The 20,835-nt window shown below is 39.9% G+C and overlaps 4 protein-coding genes and 1 long non-coding RNA gene across 11 annotated transcripts in view; 1 reads left to right on the top strand and 4 right to left on the bottom strand.

Moving 5' to 3' along the window:
* Positions 1 to 61: 61 nt before the first annotated feature.
* LOC128874052 (patched domain-containing protein 3-like) lies at positions 62 to 7,310 on the bottom strand. 3 transcript variants are annotated; one of them, XM_054118329.1, is made up of 11 exons: positions 7,176 to 7,310; positions 6,948 to 7,073; positions 5,474 to 5,584; positions 5,061 to 5,307; positions 4,868 to 4,941; positions 4,322 to 4,763; positions 3,161 to 3,406; positions 2,664 to 2,966; positions 1,723 to 2,287; positions 1,102 to 1,584; positions 62 to 534 (listed from the first exon to the last, which is right to left on the bottom strand). In XM_054118329.1, exons 3-11 carry the CDS (start codon positions 5,572 to 5,574, stop codon positions 137 to 139), a joined length of 2,859 nt encoding a protein of 952 aa, XP_053974304.1. In that variant the 5' UTR covers positions 5,575 to 5,584; positions 6,948 to 7,073; positions 7,176 to 7,310; the 3' UTR covers positions 62 to 136. The 3 variants fall into 3 exon arrangements, with proteins under 3 accessions (XP_053974304.1, XP_053974297.1, XP_053974287.1); XM_054118322.1 differs by lacking the exon at positions 6,948 to 7,073; XM_054118312.1 differs by lacking the exons at positions 6,948 to 7,073; positions 7,176 to 7,310 and adding an exon at positions 5,644 to 5,990.
* A 129-nt stretch (positions 7,311 to 7,439) lies between these two features.
* On the top strand, positions 7,440 to 11,013 carry LOC128874086 (uncharacterized). Of its 5 annotated transcripts, none has more exons than XR_008456562.1 (5): positions 7,440 to 7,676; positions 7,854 to 8,587; positions 9,353 to 9,600; positions 9,687 to 9,953; positions 10,039 to 10,304. It is a non-coding gene; the product is annotated as an uncharacterized LOC128874086 (long non-coding RNA). The 5 variants fall into 5 exon arrangements; XR_008456565.1 differs by lacking the exon at positions 7,854 to 8,587 and adding an exon at positions 10,841 to 11,013 and having other exon boundaries at positions 7,448 to 7,676; positions 10,039 to 10,724; XR_008456561.1 differs by lacking the exon at positions 7,854 to 8,587 and adding an exon at positions 10,823 to 11,013 and having other exon boundaries at positions 7,448 to 7,676; positions 10,039 to 10,724.
* Positions 8,581 to 11,697, bottom strand: LOC128874081 (prostaglandin E synthase-like). Its single transcript, XM_054118368.1, has 2 exons — positions 10,874 to 11,697; positions 8,581 to 9,165 (listed from the first exon to the last, which is right to left on the bottom strand). The coding sequence occupies exons 1-2, from the start codon at positions 10,997 to 10,999 to the stop codon at positions 8,815 to 8,817; spliced, it is 477 nt and encodes a 158-aa protein (XP_053974343.1). The 5' UTR covers positions 11,000 to 11,697; the 3' UTR covers positions 8,581 to 8,814.
* Positions 11,698 to 11,881: 184 nt separating this feature from the next.
* Positions 11,882 to 16,532, bottom strand: LOC128874073 (PI-PLC X domain-containing protein 1-like). Its single transcript, XM_054118356.1, has 7 exons — positions 16,073 to 16,532; positions 15,341 to 15,467; positions 14,887 to 15,060; positions 14,377 to 14,608; positions 13,589 to 13,945; positions 13,007 to 13,194; positions 11,882 to 12,542 (listed from the first exon to the last, which is right to left on the bottom strand). Exons 2-7 carry the CDS (start codon positions 15,390 to 15,392, stop codon positions 12,181 to 12,183), a joined length of 1,365 nt encoding a protein of 454 aa, XP_053974331.1. The 5' UTR covers positions 15,393 to 15,467; positions 16,073 to 16,532; the 3' UTR covers positions 11,882 to 12,180.
* A 366-nt stretch (positions 16,533 to 16,898) lies between these two features.
* LOC128872178 (palmitoleoyl-protein carboxylesterase NOTUM) overlaps positions 16,899 to 20,835 on the bottom strand; it is a 30,617-nt gene continuing 26,680 nt past the window's right edge. Inside the window, exons 7-8 of the mRNA XM_054114624.1 lie at positions 20,337 to 20,641; positions 16,899 to 19,853 (exon numbers count right to left, since the gene is read on the bottom strand). Coding sequence (XP_053970599.1) covers positions 19,516 to 19,853; positions 20,337 to 20,641 — 643 coding nt within the window. The 3' untranslated portion in view covers positions 16,899 to 19,515. The remainder of the gene's footprint in view (positions 19,854 to 20,336; positions 20,642 to 20,835) is intronic.

The raw sequence follows: 20,835 nt of genomic DNA, 5'->3' as shown, positions 1-20,835 counted from the left end.
TTATTATTATTATTATTATTATTATTTTTGTATAAATGTGTGATTAATAGTACGGATAGTGTAATAATTTTGTATGTTTATTGAACCAAAAATAAATATTATTGATAAAGAATCATAACGATGTGCACAGTTTCTCTTAACTATCCGTTTCTTTATTCAGCGGACTGGTGATGGTGTCGATCGCCTCTTCCTCGTTTTTCTCAGGCGACGGTGTCTTGTACGATCGCAGACTACGGGGGCCGATTGTGCTCAGTATTACCGGCAGAAGGAACAACCCGTGCCACAGGCCGAATACTATCACCAACACGAAGATCCTAAGGAACGCGTGGAACACGTAGCTCTCCGAGAACGCCATCATAGAGAGCGCTAGCAACGTGGACCCAGCACCGTACGCAACCGCTGCACCGATATACTTCACCGCAACCTGGGCCCTCTTCGTGCGATCCAGACTTCCGGTTTCGGACGCAGCGTGGACGAACGCGTGCGCGACGTGGGCCGCGTAATCCACAGACAAACCGATGCCCAGCTCAAGGCCTGGACAGCAAGAAGACGAAATAAGAGGTACAGGTACTTTAGAAGGGATGAGCAAGGTGTGGAAGTAACAAGCTTCTTTTTATACCTCGGAACAAATAAAGAGTATTACCTGGGAAGATATACAGGGCATTATTGGACAGAGGCAACCTTTTTTGCTGGGTGAGAATCGATGTGGAATATTTGTTTTATTATATCTGTGAGCGAGTACTTTTTTGTATATTAGTGAAATTGAAGTTGTTCGTGATGGTAAGAATGTGGAAGATATGGATGTAATTCAAAGTGGGAGTGGTATAATCAAGGTCGTTCATAAAAGTATGAATGTTGAAGATGAAGGTGTACATGTAAGTTAGAGTGCGAAAGTGGAAGTTATTCGTGAAAGTAGCAGGTAAGTTGAAGTTATTCAAAAGACACGAATGTTCCAGGAATAGTAATACATCATTATACTAAAGAGAATGAAAAAACGAACTTTACTGAGGTATAAACTATGCTTGGTTACTAATGAAACTAATTAGGGGATAACTTGAGGCTATATATGCTTCAGTGGGAGATTTCTGGGAGATTCCTTACCGATGCAAGATGCAATGTCGATCGTGAGGCCCCAGAAGTACATGAACCCGCATACGTTGAGCAGCGAGAGCAGTACGCACAAGAAGATCCAAAAGCAAGTCTGTAGCTCGGCGATCAGTATCCCCGTCATCCCCATAACGCAAATCAGAGCTAGCAAAACATTGCGCAGGACCTCTTGAGCGATCAGTTTGTCGGTTACCCAGAGACTGAACACCTCGCTCCATACAGTAACATATCCATCGATTCCAACATCGAGTGCCACCAGCTTGCTCTCGTCCATTGCTGGGATCCACTCGTGAGGACCGTGGAATCGTTTGAAGTTAAAGTCTACGGTGGTTGCAACAATCGTTGGCGCCGATTCACCGCATTTTAAAGCTGTATCGAAGCGGAAATTCCGTTGGTACTTGCCGCCATTGCGGCTGAATAAAAATTTCGATAGATAATTCGAAAAATCTTCGTCGTTGAGCGTCGTGCTCCTTAAATCTACAAATCAGAGTTCAGTTAACAGTCTCGTTGACGGTGGGTACAGTGAAACCTCGATGTATAGTTGCGTGATAAATTCATTAATCGAGGTTCAACTGTACTTAATGCCACAGATTTTAGGCAAAGGCCAACGCTAACCTTTCTGAAAATAGACAGAGACGAATTCTGCAAAATCCTTTGGCCACGAATGCAAACTTTCCACCGTTGATAAATTAACGAACTTCTCTGTTAAATCCATCAGCTTCGGCAATTCGGCAGTATAATTGAAATGTCCCATGAGAATGATCGCCTCGTAACCGCGATCAGGATACTCGAGATGTTTCACGCTAATGTACTTGCTCATGTACGAGCTATTTGGTATGAACCATGCTGGATCGAACCACTGTTGCAATTGCAAAATACCCATAATACCCGCTGACGCTGCGACGAGCGTTATTAATACTATAATTATTTTACCGGGTATCGTTAAAACCACGTTCGAGTACAATTTCGTTATCAACCTCGACGAGAGCTCTTCTTCCGGTCTGACGAACTTTTGCGTGAAATTCTCGTGAACGATCCACGGTAGTATCGAATTTCGCTTTCTCTCGATTCGTCGAGCGTCCAGCGTGAAAAACGCGACGTAAAATGTTATTTGAAATAAGAATGTCAATAGCACGCCAACTGCTGCGTAAATACAGAATGATTGCAGCGATGGCAATATCTAAAAATTGATATGATACTATAATATAGTATGTTCGAAGTTTGCGATGATTTAAGAAGGTATTCTTTCTTTTTTTTTTTTAATGAAAAAATATAGCGTTTGAAATATTTCCATTTTTTGTTTTCGATGATTCTGATGCTACGTAGACAACTTTAAATTACTTATTTCTAGCCAGCAGGATGGGTAGTAGGCTTAGAACCATGGGACAATGCAAATATTAACTCTGTAGATGTTACTTTTTCTGTTACGTAAAAGTTGATACATCTTTTTTAGAGATGAGTAAACGTACAAACAGAAATATTACTTCGACAATTTTGCGGTTTCAACCAAAAAATGAATACCCTCTTAAAAATCCAATAAACATATCTAAACTTACGGTCGAAGCACCGATGATAAATGCAACAACGTCGGTCAAAGAAGTAATACTAATGGCCGAGCCTGCATGTCCTAACATTAAAGCTACCCTCTCTTCCAATGGCTTTTTTCGGTTTGATTTGTCAGCGTGTATCTCCTTCCACGACGCCATTATTAAAAAATTGTCATCGACTCCAAGAGCCAGTAAAAGAAATGGCAAAGAAGTATGTACAGGTCCGTAAGGAATTCCAAGAACGGAGCAAACGCTAATCGAAGTGATGAAAGCACCACCCACGCAAAAAAGACCGACAGTTGTGAGGTAAATCTATATAAAAAGTTGCATCTTCTAAAAGGCAATACTATACAAATTTGTCCTATTTCGCTGTACCCTGAAACTCTACAGTAATCAATTTTTTTTTTTTTTTACTGCTTTTAAACAAGATATCGTCCTCTAACATACTATAGACCTTCAGGATACTCTGTGTTACACTATAAGGTCCTATTTAAATAAAAACTTACTCTCCATCCCACCCAGTTATAATCAGAAAATATAACTAGAACATAGAAGAACATTAAAATGAATCCTATCGACATTATGCCAATATTGCCGAACATCGATACGAAAGTGACGTCCCCGAAACTTCGACCAGCTTCGTAGTAGATAGCTGAGGTATGATTTGCATTTCTCTTATCATTCAATAGCTTTGCATTTCTGTGCAGGACATCTAAATAGGACAGTTCCCATTTCAATATCTCATCTGTAGCCTATGCACAAAAGATGAGACATTACATTACAGATAAAGCACCACGATTTTTATGCGACGAGTTGTAAATTAAATTAATTGCAATATTGCTACTGAAAACTACTGAAAATGCATTTTCCAAATAAAGAGATATATCGTGGGTGATTTCGTCTAAGATCAAGGCCGAATGAAAATATCGAAACGATATGAATGTATGAACAGATCGTGGAGATTATTAATGAAAATGTGGACATTTCTTCGAGACCAATTTTAAGTGTTAGAATGAAGAAGAAAGTGTACGTAGGTATGTATCTTTAAAAAAAGAAGAAGTATAGGGAGGTAAAATGCCTCTTTCGATTAGAAAGAGGTATGCGAGGCATGAGCGGAAGAGGCAGATTTTATCACTATGCGAAAATTAGAACGTTCTATTGTACACCAACGGTTGTGTAAATAGTACAGTGCAAGATCACATGTCATGCGCTAATCACATGTTGTTGACCTTCCATTGACCGGACTCCAAAACGTGAGTGTATTTTAACGTTTCGATCCACTGCTTCGCGATCATCCTCGGTTAGTTACTAAATAAATTTGATACAATATAGTTAAAAAATTAAGTATTTTCTGCGCGTATGAATTTTGTTCATTCTTTAATCGATATTGAGCCAAATGTTCCATATTTTTGTTAACAATCTACATATGAATTAACTGATAATTTTAGTAAAACAGCATGTTTAAATTGATCTTGACAAAATCATTTTAAATATAAAATAAGGCCCAAATCATATAAAACCCTTGGAATGCATATTGTTTGAATTGTATGATATATATTACATAATGCATTATTTACGAACATCGTTTTGAATTTTAATACTTTTAAATTTAATAACGTTTATTATATTTCGAGCATGATTCAGGCCTTTTTATGAACTTACCTTACCCAATCAGCTGTTCCAACATCGTTTCCGAAGTTATCCATATCCACTTTCGAAAAATTTACGTGCACCGCCCACTGCGTTTGCACAGCCTTAGCAGAGATAATTCTACCCCGTTCGTCTCTCGTTACGCCACCCAACAATTGTGTAAAGTTTAGTGGATGTCCCAGGGTAGGACTAACTTTTATATTATTTACGTCATTAATAATTTGTTCTCTAGATTTTGTACGAATTACACTACTGTCATACTCCCACAGATCCACAATACTATTTAAAAGGCAAGCTTTTGGCAGGTTATTCACTATATTACAATACAGCTCACTATCAGCATGAACTGCAGGTTCAAATGTAGTATTGCTAATTTCTGAATCGAGCTCGATATCAAAAAAATCATCGAGCCCATTGCTGCGTTTTTTTCTATGTACAATACCCGATATAACAGGCACTCTACATATTAAAAAAGAAAACAAAGTTAGTTCAGCCCTTCAACGAATTTTTGCGATATCCATAGAATAGAATTTCTATAGTAGTGTGCACAGAAGGATGCTTACTTAAAACACACGTCTGTCCATGTAACGTGATCAGAAGATTGTGCAGAAATAACTTCCTTTACTATTTCATTCAGCTGCAATGATTTTGTTCATTTAATTCATCTGTGATATTCTAAATAATTACCCAATGCAGCTTGCATTGTATTCAAAGCAAATTTCGCTACAATAAAATCCAAGAAAAAGTGATAATTACTGTGACAAGAGCTTCTGGTTCTAACACATTGTCAGCTGTTAGTATCATAGACTCCATTCTTAGGCCCTGCCCAAACTGATCGATCATCCATTCTGTATCGTGAACAAAATCTGAATCTTGTGGAACCCAGAGCTTCATAGGATTCTTTTCTTGATGAAAGGAATATAAACCAGAAAGAGATAATAAGACTATCACAGCACTGCCAATGAGCCATTTCAATGGTCGTCGAGCAATTCTTAACCCAACTCTGGGAAAAAATTGGAGTAGACAATATACAACTTGGTGGTTACTTGCCTAACTTATCGATGAGAAGATAAGACCTGCTTTCTATCATCGGAAGAAGACAAGTCGTCCAGACTGTTTCAGATGTCACTATGTGCTGTCTTATCTTCTCAAGAGTACACGATACCTACCCATAGAAAAAATGTTCCACCACTTCCGATATGCGTTGCGGTACCCGTTGCAGGTAACTCTGGAAGGTCCGTTTACGAATGATTCCTTCTTGGATCTCCATTATTCCAACACTGAAATTGAATCACAGCACCATGGTACTCCTTCTTTTCATGTTTTAAATTTTACGTACACCTCTACCAGACCACGACGAAACAACGCGATACCGCGTACGGTTAGCACGAAAAGCATTCAGGTTTGTTGTCGTTGTTCTCGCCCTTAGTTACAACCGTTCGCGACGGACGAAAGACAGGGGGTGACATAACCTCTAAATCTGACGGCCAATTATGTACACGAATAGATAGAGGATAGTAAAGAGGAACATTCCATCAAAAACTAACGCGATCTGAGCGAATCTGTGCACGGAGCTCGTATAAATTTCCAACTCCGCAAACACTCGACTGTCACTTTCCATCTCGCGATTGTTCGCTTCACTTATTGCTCGTTGCGTTGCATCAGATTGCGCGCGGTAGATAATGCGCGCCCGCTAACGCGCATGCGCGACCGCCGTGCACTGGGATTGAATCCATTCTTGGATCGTCGTAAATAAATGACGAATGTCATTGAAGACTGCGTTGGAATACATTCAGTTCATGTCTACTTTAATATATTTTTATTAAATGGGATTATTACCATAGTTGTTGCATTTGAAACTGTCACAGCGTCGTATTAGTATTGCTTATTTAATGTTTCTTGTATAGACATAACCGTCTACAAAATATGAAAAACTGGACGTGTTCCTCTTTTCAGATGTTTCATTTATTTGAAACCCTTAACTACTAATAAAAATAATTTAAACAATACTGTAATGTTATAATGTAAAACATTCTATTGGAAGTTAGGAACAAGTAGTTTAGAAACGGAGATTGTGCGTATACAAAAATAAAACATTATTTTTAGTTGTTAATTTATCACTGTGACAGTCTAATTCATTTTATTCATTTGAACTAATTCCCAAAGAATAGTTTGTTTTGGATCAATTTCAATCCAAGAGTTTCTGTGTCAAGGCCTTCGAATGACAAATAACTCATGCTTATACTTTTTGTACGTTTTAGGATTCAAGGTTTACTGGTTCTGAGTAGATTCGAAAGGAGCCCTGAATCGCATTCGTTGCAAAACATGGAAGACGGTCGTAAATGATTTAAAAGAATATAAGATTTCTCACGAAACTAAAATTTTCAATTATTTCTAAAACAGTTACATGTATCCAGAAAATAGAGAAAAAGCACCAGGAACCACGTAACATAGATATAATATTTACTCTGCAATGATTCATCATAAAATCAATCTTCACTTAGAAAAAAGCAAATACAAACAAATGGATAACTGGCTTTAATTATTATCGACGTACTTGGACTCGTAGTGACGCAAAATCTTGAATATTGTTACAAATTGGATAATTCACTTTATTTTAAAGACGTTAAAATTAAAACTTACCATGAATACACCGATAGCAAGCGCAACAACCTTGGTCGAGTGATTAGTGTCTAAATTAGGCGTGTTTACCTATTCGCAACCATTTTACCCGATGCGTGGATAACAACTGCATTCCCCCAACTATTTCTACGTAAGAGCGAACATAGTTCCGTTCTTATCGATGTAATAACATTGATTCGTCTAATCCACGATAAAAACGAGTGATAGAAATTTGCAATAAAAACTTACCAGAAATGCTCGATTATCGAGCGGGATGTTTTTCTCGCAGGATCAGCGTCTTTCCTGATGGTCAAGTATCAACTGACGCGGTTCATCCTTGCGGATATCTTCACTCGTGGCTTAAAATTAATTTAATGACCGACCACTTTCCGTTGAGACGTAACGCGGTAGACACACCGCAATCTGTAAATGCTGAGGACTTATCAATTAAATGCGATGATAATCAAGTCACGATACGACGACGTTTACTGTCCGGTACGTTTCACTATTGGCGCTGTTTAGTGTGTGTTCGAGCCTTGAATGATCAGGATCGTGGACGCGGGTCATCATCGGCTAGTATGCGGAGGAAACCGTACACGTATAGTAGTCTACGGAATAATGAGTGCAATTAATTTCATTTTGCGGTTTCCTTTGTGTCTAATTACGAATTGAGAACTGCGGGGTACTCCAGCTTAGAGGATGAGTCGAATAAACGGGTCTTTAGACTGTACAGAGTGTCTCAAGACAAGTGTGAGTTTATTGTAAAAATGCATGTGAGATAAATAGACAAGATACTATGCTGACAATTTCGTAGAAGCAAAGGATTTTTTGCATCAGGAAACTGCGTGTGGTTCTGATATTTGAACTATTTTATCTTCGTAACAATTTTTAGAATGAAATGTGTATTTTTCTATTGATATATTGCAGTAGAAGTCATGATGAACTTTACAATACATGAGACAATAATGATCAAGGTTACGGAAGATCTGAGGTGAAAGGAATTTCCTTCATCTTTGTACTGGGACCATAGTCGAAGTTTTATTGATTGCTCATTGAAGATTTATTTTATGCAGATTTAATTCATTTTACATTACTCATTCGTCTGTGAATAGGTAGTAACGTATTTTTACTTTGTTTCTGTATATATGAATAATTTTAATGTCGGTATGTATTGAATTGGCTTTGAACTAAATTATAGTGAATTTTCAGTTTCTAATGAACGTTGACCCTTGCATTCCTCGTTAGAAAATACCGATCAGAATACTGAAGCGATTAAATTACGGTTTAATGTAACTTTAAAGGAAGTGAGTCCCAGATTACCAATGACCAGTTTTTTCCAATCACTTCTGCTGATTATGCATACTACTATAGTCATGTTACGAAGCAGCAACGTGCTGCTATTCCTCATAGGCCAGATAACTTCAAGTGTTATCTTGCACTTCGTAGAAGCAAGCTATGTTTTCACACATTTAAAGTTAATTTATGTCTATGATTCATGCTTCAACAGTCCACAGTGGAGTATGCCATGACTACATGATCACATGAAATAAATGCATTTGAAAAACAATACTTCTACAAAATACAATGGAAAATAGTTATTTAGTTCTAAACGATTTAAATAAATAGTGATTTAAAATGATTTCAAGTGATCTAAATATCAAGTATTAAAAACGATATATACCAAGTGTATTCATTCATTCGTTTCGATATCCTCATTTGTAACACATATCGATTAAATCCCTTTTAGAGAGTAATTTAAAATAACATTCATTGTGCGTGCAATCTATCATCGAAATTCCATTCATTCGCTGTCATCCGTATTACACAGAATTCGATTATCATACCAAAACAAAGCAATCGCGTGACCAGAACGATAAGAAAAATTTCTTCAAGCTTTCGCGTAATGGAGCACAGACACGGAGGACATGTAAATCAAGATGCAAAGTTCAACGGCGGAGAAAATTGTTTTCCATTTACGAGGCGCGTTCACGATTTTCATGTGCATCAGAGTGTACAACACGCTGACGAACGCGAAGCATGAGAGAATCGATCTGGCCACGGGGAACAACGGCGACGTACAAAGCCATATCGGTGCAATTAGCAGAAAAGGGAGCACGGTTTCAAGATCGTGTCGATGGGCGCTTCGAATGCGATCCACTTCCTCGTGGCCGCCTCCCGTAGGACATAAAATGACATCGGGACCTTTCATCCACACTCTGTCCTCCTCGCTGTGGATCACCTGTAATATCGATCCAATTAACGAACCATAAATCACCACTTGAGCGAGCAATCCACTTCGGTTGTAAAAATGTTTCACGCCGTGCGGGAACTTCCTCGTCGTGTTAATAAAAATCAAACTTTGAAACGAACCTGTTCGACTGCTTCTATAATTAATAAGAAAAGGTTTCTTTTTTAACCACTTTTAGCTGTCGCGGCGAGCATCACGAGGTGGAATCAAGAGGTCCACCTTGAGTGTATTCTGTTTACTCGATGCGAGGAGGTGGGTAATACGGAGGAAATGAAAAAATTTTTTTATAAATAAAAAAAAAGAGATGATTTTATGAGGAATTAGTGAACTACGTAAAATAAGATTGTGGAATAGGAGTGAAGCTGCTGGAATGTTGGCAAATTAAGGAATGTGTTCAATGTGTCGAAAATTAAAGAATTGATCGTTGTGAGTATTGTTTGAAATTTAGTAAACTGATTCAATTTGGGTTATCTAGCAGAAAATTTTTAAAATAATTTTATAAATCTCCTCAGGGGCTGGAGCTATGTTTGATTGTAGCAACAGTACGGGTTTAGCGATCCTGAGGTACCCGAGCTACAAGGGGCCAGTGGGCCCCAGCAGACATGTAAAGAGTGGAAGAAGTTAAGGATTGATGTGAAACAATGGAAATGTGATATGGAAAAAAAGATATATGTGCAAGACTGGTGACTTGTAACAAGATTTGACCACTAGATGCAATAATCTATATAAAACAGATTACGAACCCTTATAAAATAAACAAATAATCAATTTTATAAAAGGTATTTAAACTTTACCCATTCCCTGTTATGCAAGCAGACATTCGTTACATTGCATACGTCTCATTAAATGTCACAATTTTTTCAGGGAATCTAGCACATGGACTAGTTGAAAGATTTCATGTATCAGAGAAGAATTTTTAAATATCATTATTATTCCATAGGCGATGTATATAAGAATTTTGATCAATTTTTGTTTGTTTCGAGGAGAAATAGTAGTCTGTCCCCTGCAGATGTTAAATATGCAGCGTGTGTATACGTCGCGTCGTCTTTCAACTAACCTCCACAATATTAATTTATCATCAGAGCAATACGACGCCACGGAGCGTAGAATGTCGAGACACCGTGTCCAACGGTCTTCGTTACCTAATTACAGTAACAAGAGTCAAATGCAATCGACAGACGTGTTCGTTTTACAAGGCCTCTAGTCCTTTTAAGCGTCGAACAGCAGAAGATACTACAGTAGACTAACATTTTAGTAGATACTACAATAACTTTGGCGTGAGACATTGCAAAGTAGTCGTTCTGAAGAAACTATTCGTGGGCCACACTACTGCTTTAACATAACATTAATTGGGAATAAAAATCAGAGATCAAAATGGATATAAGAAACGAAGATACGTGATCAAATATTCGGATACCATGGAAGAAACATGGAAGAGCCGTTCATTGCACAAATCGATTAACTCCATAAATTAAAAAGTTGAGATATTGCTATCAAAATGGTGTCTGAAATAAATTATTTATTATTCAATGACCAACAAAATTATTCAGGTAAGTTATTATGAATATAAAAAGTTGTGTCTATACCAAGTACTTTGCCACTTAAATTTAAGATTTTTCGAAAAAATGGAGTTAATCGATTTGTGCAGTGAACGGCTCGTATGCAGGTGTTTTGATACGAGAAGAAAGAGTCTCCTTACCTGTCTGGCTACTCGAATTCGTCCAGTGAACCATGACAGAGCGTTCATCTTCAGCACAAGGACGCACGACCACCAGGCGTAGACAGCCCACAGTCCTTCAGCTCCGATTGGAAGTTCGTAATCCATTGTTCGAAGCTACTTAATCAACTCGTTCCTTATGGACAAGAAACCCTCCAAGACAAAACCTCTAACTGTCTTTATTAAATAAATCGTTTATTCCTCAACTTTATCACGCCACTGTAAGCGTTCTGTTTCGATATTGGAACACTGTTGTATGGATAAATAGCAGTCAACGTTGGCAACAGACATCTCAACGATAAAGCAGCGATGGAAAGAAAGAAATGGCGGATGGAACACGCGGTATCGAAGCTCAGATAGCTTGGATGAGAGCATGGGTAAGATGGAACGCGTTAAAATTCTCGTCGCATCGATTCGCCGCCGATGGCTGCTGGCAGACGACTGGCTGCCTCGAAAAACCGGTGCCCTGGACATAATATCCAGCGTGGAGCCGCATTCGAAATTCAAATCAACGTGTCTGAAACACGACACCATTGGTTTCTGAAGGGAACGCGTTTCCGAAACTTCGGATCGTTTGTATTTAGGGCCACTTGCTCGTACATCGAGACGTTTAGGGAACCGAGGAAGATTTTCTTGGAAAATTTGTGGTAGACTGTCTTTATATGGGATAGTATTTGTCAGAACGTTGAGACTTCTTCGATTTGCTGGACATTATTGTGGCATAATTCGTTAGAATGGCAATCGGTTTCTCTGTAAGGGTGAGCAAAGTCTTCTTACGGAATTAATTTCCAAAAATTTTATGCAAGTTCTGGCTTCTCTCTTCATATGTTGTTTGCGTGTATCTCGAGGACTGGAGAAAAAAAAATTGTTGTTTAAGGATTATGGTGAAATTGAAGAAACTGGTAATATTTTTTTCTGCTTTAGGTAACCAGCACGCTAATGGTATTAAATGAAGGATTAAGGATTGTTGGATGAGTAGAATCGTTTAATTTACACATTATTATTCTTGTACGTGTGTTCGAACTCATACATCAATCATCCTAAAGTCAATCTCATCGAATGGATCAATTTCCCTACATAAAATTTATATGGTACGAATTATTATCAATCACATCCTCTCAGCTTCTAGCTGACAATTATTTCTATTCTTCCTATCCTTGGATGGAACTAGATTTTTCGAGATTAACCCTTCGCGTTTTTAAATTAGTTTGAAGAAAGTATTCCTTAGCGCTGAATCTCGCTGCCAGAGATCCATAAATCGGTTGATCCACGCGTGCTTATGGTTGAGATTACAAGCGCCACTGCGCGATGTCGCTCTTCTTGATGTTCGCCTGTATCGAAACGTCGATCAGGTTGTTCCCGAGGAAAAAATCTGTTGCTACTATGTTCGTCTCGTTCCACCATTCTTTCTGGAACTTCAACGTCAGATTTCTATTGACCGAGTCGGCCATCTGGCGAAGTCCACCTGACAGATTGAACAATATGTCCAGGGAATACGGCGTCAGCTCCGCCATCACCGCCCACAGAGGATTCTGGCTGTTCCTGAACCTTTTTGGGCCCATGATCACGTCGTCCAAATACTTGAACAGGCCGTCCACCGTCTGCTGATCGCCCCAGGCCTGGGACATTGCGGGCCACAGCCAGTCGTACTCTAAAAACGATCGTTGAAAGGTCGAATACAAAACTGGAGCAATGAGAAAAGGGAAAGTGTGAACTTGGGCCAAGATAGTGATGTGGCGTTGAGTCCCACAGGTTTGAAACTTAAGTTGAAGGTTAATTTTTGTAATTTTGAATCTTGATAAATTATGAATCTATAAATCAATATATTCACAAGTTAGAAAATGTAAATAATCGTTATTTAACGAGGGGTAGTTGTTGGAAGGCCTGTTTCATGCTTGAAAATACTGCGAAGTGTTTGCAATTAACTCTGTTAAATAAGTCGAGGCATAAACTGTTCCATTTTCTTTTGATGATTTGGGGAAATTGGATATCAAGTAGACTGAAATGTTCCAGATTACAGATTATTTCTCACAGATTAGTGTCTTATCAATTAAACATCTGTGAGGATGAATCTGAAGATAAAGAGAGTATGACGAATGATAGCTACAAATTTACCATTGACGGTGTGTTTATCACCGTAGCAGATTATCAAGCGTTTACCACCAGTCCAGATATCGTTCAAGGTCGGGCCAAGACCTTCGACACCCCTATCGGGCTTGAGGATCAGATCTTCGAATTCTCGCCAGAGAATCGTGGCCAATCGTCGATGCCTACTGGGCCTGCCCTCGAATCCCACTGGAAATCTGCGTGCAAAATCGTCCGACACTGAATTATATTCGCGTGGAAGTATTTATTTTACATATACTTATTGTATTATTATTCGTTTGCGTTGCATTTATTTAAAATATTGACAAGCAACTGTAGCTTACCGGGATATAATTAAATGATCTGTTTGCAAATATCGCTTTGAAATCATTCTTACCGTCGCCCTTCATACTACAGTTTTCATATTAAGTAATTTTCATGCTATAGTATCCACTTGTTCAGTAATGATCGCTCTCTCATCGTTATCGATCAGCGAATCGACTGCGTTATATTTATGCAATTCAAGCATTACATTCCATTCATTTAATTCCATCGTTACATTATTCTGTTTATTTAATTCGAGCATTACGCTATTTTATGTCGTCGAATTACCTATGGAAGTCCATGATGACGACCTCTCCCCTCGCAACGTTCAAAAAGTTTCTCACGTCTTTGATGATGGCGGACAGGGGGGTTATCCGAATGACATCGTGATTGACCCAGAATCTGCTTATGTGATTGCCTTCCTCGGCAATCGTGGTGCCATTCGGAATCGACTGGTAGTAGTAACCCACCCTGATGTCCAGATATCTGATGCCGTGAACCAATTGCGTCCATACGTCGCGATCCTGAGTTAACAAGTATCGTTGATAGGCCACCCTCCTCGACAGGTCACCGTGCTTGTAGCATCCTGAATTGTGGGTTCCCGGAATCATCAAGCTTCCTATCGGAAGCCTTCCCAACAGCATCCTGCAAGGTTTGAACATTCTTTGAATACGATTACTATAGATAATAAACATCAATATTTAGAAATATGGTAATTCGGTACTTCACGAGTTAAAAGTAAAATTCATTAAATTGCATATTGAAAGTGCTAAAAATTATACAATTTCAGATTGTGATCTTTAGGTCTTCTTGAAATTCATACCAGGTTATAAATTTAGTTATTCTGGAAATAGAAAGTTATTGTATGAATACAATTTGTTTTGGAGAGGCATGTTACACTGTTGTACAATAATAATTGTTAAAGAGTTTCTTGATAGAGTTCTATACATTTTAACGTTCTTATCACACCAACTGTACTTCTGATAATATAATTAGAATATACATAGAATTGTATCGACCCAAATTGGCGAAGTCTAGGTTAGATCACTATAAGTGTATCATCTGAAATTGTTTACCTTAAATCGTACATCCACGTCGGCCATATCTGCAAACAGGCACTGGTGAGGAAAGCACCATCCTTATAAACCGCAGCATGATGTTTCAAGCAATGAGGACCTGGATGCGTCGCGCCATCCTTGGTGTCCCATCCCCCAGGAAGGGGTGGCCGACCTACCGTGATATTCGTTCGATAATAGCCTCGGGGGTATTGCAACGAAGTCAAAGTCAACTTGGGCTTGAGCTTTTTATCTGAAAACACATCGCCGATCGCATCAACTGATACTGTAAAATAGAACGAAAAGAAGTAAAACTTGGATCGTCAGAAGTGGTGAAATGATTTCCCAGTATCGGTGTAAATTTAATCAGAATGAAAACCGAAACTGAATCGATTATTCTCAAGCTGTCGGAAAAATAAATTCTGTTGGAGAAAAATAGAATTCAGGGAAACAGCTTTAAGTGGATACAGTAGAACGCGTTTTAATCTTCGAATCACAGGTTACGACGTCGAAGAGAATCGAATAGATTACCATGTGCTGGGTTAGCAGTGAACACCTTGATGGTATCTGGGTATCCAGTGCTCGACGGGCAATCGAAATCCCAATTCACTTCTAGCTCAGCGTCGACCACTTTATCACTGGCTGCGATCGGTCTCCACAAGGAGGAGACTGTCAGCCATACTTTTCCACATTGCGCTGCCAACGCTGAAATCACAGATATTCTCGTGAGCAACGAGTCTAAATGTACGTCGTCCTCCGTTGGGAATCGATTTCGACGTTTCGCCAGCATAGTAATTCACTTTGGTGACGGTTAGAGTAGCACACTGATACCCAACGTCGGATTAAGATCACGTTGAATTGAAAGTTGAAGAAAAGTTGAAGGAAAAAATAAATATAATTTTACGTGGCTTGTAAGAATTAAAGTTCAAACATAATTTTAAGGAAAGAAATATCTATGGAGCGTCTCGAAAGGGGATGCGCTCACCTATGTCGCAAAACAAGTGAAGAAGCAGCAATATTTCCCCCTTCACCATCATCGATGGTTGTTACTTTATAGGGACTTCTCTGAACGGGCCGTGCTCCGATATCCGACGTCAGAAAACGATATACACCTGTATTTGGGAAGAAGAGACATTATTTCAAACACTGTATATAGTTTGCGATTCGTTAATTTAATCACAAGCATCGATTGTTGACATTAAGAGAATAATATTATTCGGGAAAGACAACTTGAAATTGTTCCTCTTCAATATTTGAATGACGCAACAGCTTCAAAAAATGAATATCAATGTAGACAATTATACTTGATCACGTCTACATACAGTTAGTTCCATAAATTCCAAATATAAATGTATGTTGTATGAATGTGTTAATGTATAATGTGTAATAAATGTAAACACATGTATATATTGTATAAGCTTATTCATATACATACTTATAATGACAAATCCATTTGGTGATATCAAAATTATTTAATTTAGTCAATCTTCTTCGGTAGACATACAAAGTGCGAATATTTATGGAATTGATTGTATCTCCATAATTTATAGTTGCATGAAGAATCTCCCTAAGACTAAACTGTACTATTTCAAAGGACAAATGTAAAAAAGTCTCATCTCTCTAGATCATTATTTTACGATGCCAGTTTAAAAATAAAAAAATCGTCAAGAACCGAGATAACGATTCGGATAAGACCGAATTAACATGATCTAGTTACCGATCTCAGCTGGCCCAACGTCGCCTCATTCACCAAGGAAAGCTGATTAGAATGGGTGGACTGAGAAGTCGCGGTTCGCGCTCCCCTTGCCACTTCCGGTCCAGCAAGCCGACCTCCAGGAGTCCCTCGAGTCCTGGTTCTCCTTCGCCAGCTGTCGATGGAGCATTCAGTCCGCCTGGATTCGACCGGTCCCACTAGAATCGCTTCACTCCTCGATGGCGTGACTTCAAGATCGATGTCCGTACGTTCGGCCGGACATGGCCCGTTTCAGCGCGAGGATCGACAAGAAGACTCGACTTCGCGTTCGATACGGCGACGTGGTCGAGGTAACGACGGCGTGGGATCGATACCAGCGGTTCAGTCCTTCGGCTGAGCGGATCCAGCCGTCTGGAGACAGTCCGCCGACTGAACGATGAACAGCCGAACGACCCGTGACCGGACCAGTTTAATATAGAACCCGCTCGCTTATGGGACATTCAAGCACATTGTGCCATCATCCTTCCATCACTTCCTCGGACACGTCAATTGCTCGATGGGGACCACACACGCGCCGCTGTCCTCCTCGCGCCAGCGACGAAACGCGAGCGTTTTTCTCTCTCCTCCAAGCTGCTCATCCTATAGACCGCGTCCACCACCGGGGGGTCAGACCCGGCCTGACCCGTCGGCATTAAACACCATTTCCTGCGTGATGCCGTGGAACATGTAGTTTCGAGACAACGTCGTCGACGATCGACGACGACGAGAGGTGAGGCGACGAAGGCTGGAGGGAGGGCAGAGTGATCAGTGTGCGCCGCGCACGACGGATCGTCGGGGGTTGGGGGACGGATTCTGATTCTACATTGAATTATCACCCTCGCTCGTGGGTCAACGGGGGACGGGGAGTGCCCCGTGAGAGCTAACAGGATGATGATTAGGTACAGGTGCAGCCAACGAGGCGATGCGATTTATCGTTATTCGCGAGCTAAGCGATGTTTACTCGACTTCGGTACAGGGATCGTGTTCGATCGACCTTTTCAACAAAACTCCTCTGGATCGTATACTAGAGGATCTAGGGATCGAGGAGACGTTTCGAGTGGATCGCGTCACTGGGGAGGTTTTTGAAGCATTTTTTTCGTGAGATTGTAAAAATGATGGTTATTAGTTTTAACCCAGTTGCATCATTAGAGTACTTCGTGTTATTTTTATTGTTTACATGAAAGAGAAGATACATGTTGTCGGTGTGATTATCATGTGACTTCATACATGATTTTATCTCTTCTATTATACCATATCGTTTCATCTGATGCAAATGGATTAACAGATAAGTACTAATCTTGTTCTACCTTAATGGTTGGGATTTTATAATTTCACGAAAATCATTTAGTGTAACAACCTCAAGAAACCTCAAAATGTCAAATTGTAAATGATTACGCGTAATTCTAATTTGGAAACAAATCACTAATTTTCGATTTTTTCTTTTTTTATTTATTTTTTTTAACGAAATTAGTCCGATCAGTTGAGAGCAGAATGACGTAAATTTATTAATTATATAAGATTGAAGTAAAATGATTTGGAAGGGGAAATGAACCAAGCTACGGCAATTTGTTTAGTACAACAGATATACAATTTATTTACAGTTTCACGCTGGTACAAAATTAACAATGTTTATACACGGGCGCGAGAGAGTACCGCTGAAAGGGATCTCGTGCGCAATTTTCCATTAAAAAATAAATTAAATTCTGAAAAATCTCGGCTGAGGTCTCCCGCCCGTCTGCGTGAACTTCCTTCTGTCGCGTTAAATAAATAATATTATTATTAGTCCGACAAGTATATTACATTGCTCGACACGTAGAATACAAACGACGCATTATTTTACGCACGCGCGCGATAACCTATATTAATTACTCTTGCCGCGTTACTCTCTAATCGACGTTTATAGTACACAGAAGGACGTTAATACGATTTGATTCGTTGAGGTAGATAATTTAATCAGTCTATGAAGCTGCTTTGTCGGTTGGTTTACTCGTTAGTGGCGTCAATTCGCAAAGCTCTGTTCCGGCGTTTCTATTGAATAGAGCTGATCGGTTTGACTCGATTTGCCTCGTTCAGCCTTTTGCGGCACAGTCGAGTGTTTTGACTTGAGTCAGCTGCGTTAATACAGAACGTTTACAGTCAGGACCACTTAAGTACGAATTTCATTAATTGAAAGTGGACACTTATGCATCGCTCGTCGTACTAATTTCCATGGCTCTGATACAGAGGCGAATTTAGCTCAACTCTGTTCCGATATAACGATGTGTGTTGTTTGTTTCATGCGTAAAAGTGTAAACAAACTGTATTAAACCAGTGCATTAAAGAAAAAAGGCAGTGTTGCAAAGGTAGTGCGAATGTCAAGTTGCTAGAACCTCATTCGACGGATAAGAAAACGTTCAGAAAGCAAAACAAAAGAAAAATAAAATTTCTAAACCCTGTGGAAGAGATCTTTTAATCAGTCTCTCGACGTTACTTTGATGAAACGCTTCCATAGCGCTTTGCTGTGAAAACCTAACGAATTTTCATTGCGAATCGCCAGTCACACTTGACAATTCGCGACGCTGTGAATCGTCGTCCAATGAAAAGTATCCTGCGACTGCGGTGTTCTCTACTTGACCAGGTACAAATGTTAATGAGAAGAAGTTTTGGTAAAACGGAAGTCAAGCATCGCGCCTGATCAGCGATCGACGGCGAACGCGTAGCCGCGATGACAAAATGGATTACGTCGTGACAACATGATTACATGCCCGTTTAATTTCGCTACGAACTATAAAATAAATTAAAATACTCGGCTACACGCGAGGGTGAAACGAAGATACACGTTTCAACTGAAATATACAGTACAGTGCCTAACTGATAGGGTGCTCGTCGCGTTCCCTTTCTCTTTAGTCTACATGCTTCTTAACCCTTTCCAGCTCACATTCAATTTAGAGAAAGATTTTTCATTTTTGATAATTAATATTACAAGCATGTAGTAATCGATTGCTTGGAAAGTGAAATAAAAAATTCGATCTAAAATTAGCATCGATTTGAGTATATTCTTAGGTGAAACAATTTATCAGATCAGCTGCCAAACATTCATGGCATAATGGTTAAGAATCACTGGTCTACCTGGAGAAAGAGACGCATTTCGCAAACACGAAGTTCCCCAGTATCGCATAGACTCTCTAATAAATTATGTACATTCAATTTGGTTGATCTCTGCCCCAAACGCAAGGCGATAGTCGGTCTAGAGACGCGTCGAACGTGGTCTTCACTCGTACTTCGTTTGATTCGACTTCGTTCGTGCCGACTCTACACTAAGTCTGTCCATAAAGAATACAAGAGACTGGAAGAACACATGATTGCTTCGCAACGAAGTCCTGCTGTCTTTCAATCGTCCAAAACAATCACCACGATCGTCCACAACCCTCGTTTCACAGTGTCTGGGTTCAATTGGCTCTCTGCGTGAGCAGATTGAGCAGTTCGTCGTGGTCCATGCTGTTCAACGTCTGTATGTCGATGCCCAGAGCGTTCGCCACGCTCTTCATGTCCAGACCGAAGCTCTTCAGCAGCTCGATGAAGTCCATCTCCTCGCCGGTGAACGGATTGTGGAGCTTCGGGCAGCTGTGATTACACTGCGGCCAAGTGCAACGTTCGATTAACCGGAAGTGGCAGCCCTGGACGCACTTCCGTTTGCCAGATGGTATCACCGAGCGCTGAGGTCTGGTGCCGTTGAACATGCCCGTGTGGTTACTCTCGTTGTTTTGCTTGTTGCCCTTCCGGCGGCCTGAAATTTGGAACGAATTACAGGTACAGATTAAACGTGTCGCATCTCGTCGTGATCGACTCGGTGATCGTGTCGAATAGTGGCGTGTTTAGGGTCAAAGAGCCGGCCAAACGTTTAGTTTAGCGTAGGTTGCAAATTTTGATGGAAGATTCCGTTTAACGTGGGAGCTTTGAAGGCTAATTTAAAGTGATACAGTTCTTCGTGAAGTAAACAAAAAATATGATCCGGTGTTAAGAAGTCACAATGAACAGGACTACAAGTAAATAATGCACTACCTTTAAAAAACAATTTATAAAAGGTTCAATATTGTAATAAAGATTCCCTGCGACTAGTGTGCATCCAACGAATACAAAGTGCATGAAATGGTTAACGCCGTTAAGTAGTCCCCAACTGCATTGAACGAACCATACGAAGAAAATGCCAGTACTGTAAATTTTTTCAAAACGCAAGACCAGAGAGATCACTTAATCATCAGCGTCGTACCTGCTTTCCTTCGCTCGTGTTTTTCCTTCTTCGTCCTCGGCTCCTTGTTCCTGTCCCTTCGCCTACCCTTGTGCTTCCGCCTTTTTCTCTTCTTGTTCTCTCGTTCCTGCGTCGAGGCTGACGATTTCCCCGCGTTCGGCTTGTTAACGACCGTGTTCGCGACTTTCTGCACGTCCGCCGCGGACTCGGTTTTCCCGGATCTTCCGGGCTCGGACGAAGTTCCGTTTCCCTTCGTCAGCCCGGAACGCAACAACTTCCGGAGAGACTTCGCGCACGGCTGGTTCGTTTCGATCGACGATTGAGTGCTGAAATTAGGAGAGAATACCCATTAGGAGGTCGATTAATTTTAGGTAATTGCTGGAATTAGAAACACCGAATGGTGCGGAAGAAATATTTTGTATTCATTGATGACAGAAACAAGGGATTTCTCAGATTTAATGGGAACTCTGGAAGTAGGAGAAATTGTTACTTTTTAAATGGAAAGTTCGAAGAACACAGA

This window comes from Hylaeus volcanicus, chromosome 1 (genome assembly GCF_026283585.1).
Source record: "Hylaeus volcanicus isolate JK05 chromosome 1, UHH_iyHylVolc1.0_haploid, whole genome shotgun sequence".
In the NCBI taxonomy this organism is placed as follows: Eukaryota; Metazoa; Arthropoda; class Insecta; order Hymenoptera; family Colletidae; genus Hylaeus; species Hylaeus volcanicus.
Note: the sequence above shows the minus strand (reverse complement) of the source record. Positions and strands in the feature narration are given on the sequence as shown.

Coding starts and splice junctions, on each gene's coding strand:
- LOC128874052 (XM_054118312.1), bottom strand. CDS start 5,702: ATGCTTTTCGTGCTAACCGTACGCGGTATCGCGTTGTTTCGTCGTGGT. Junction 3,407..4,321: donor ATGTTGGAACAGCTGATTGG/GTAAGGTAAGTT, acceptor TTTTGTGCATAG/GCTACAGATGAGATATTGAA. Junction 1,585..1,722: donor CTCTGTCTATTTTCAGAAAG/GTTAGCGTTGGC, acceptor TCTGATTTGTAG/ATTTAAGGAGCACGACGCTC.
- LOC128874081 (XM_054118368.1), bottom strand. CDS start 10,999: ATGGATTACGAACTTCCAATCGGAGCTGAAGGACTGTGGGCTGTCTAC. Junction 9,166..10,873: donor GAATTCGAGTAGCCAGACAG/GTAAGGAGACTC, acceptor TCGATATTACAG/GTGATCCACAGCGAGGAGGA.
- LOC128874073 (XM_054118356.1), bottom strand. CDS start 15,392: ATGATGGTGAAGGGGGAAATATTGCTGCTTCTTCACTTGTTTTGCGAC. Junction 14,609..14,886: donor CACTGCTAACCCAGCACATG/GTAATCTATTCG, acceptor ATGTGTTTTCAG/ATAAAAAGCTCAAGCCCAAG. Junction 13,195..13,588: donor GTCATCATGGACTTCCATAG/GTAATTCGACGA, acceptor TTTTGCACGCAG/ATTTCCAGTGGGATTCGAGG.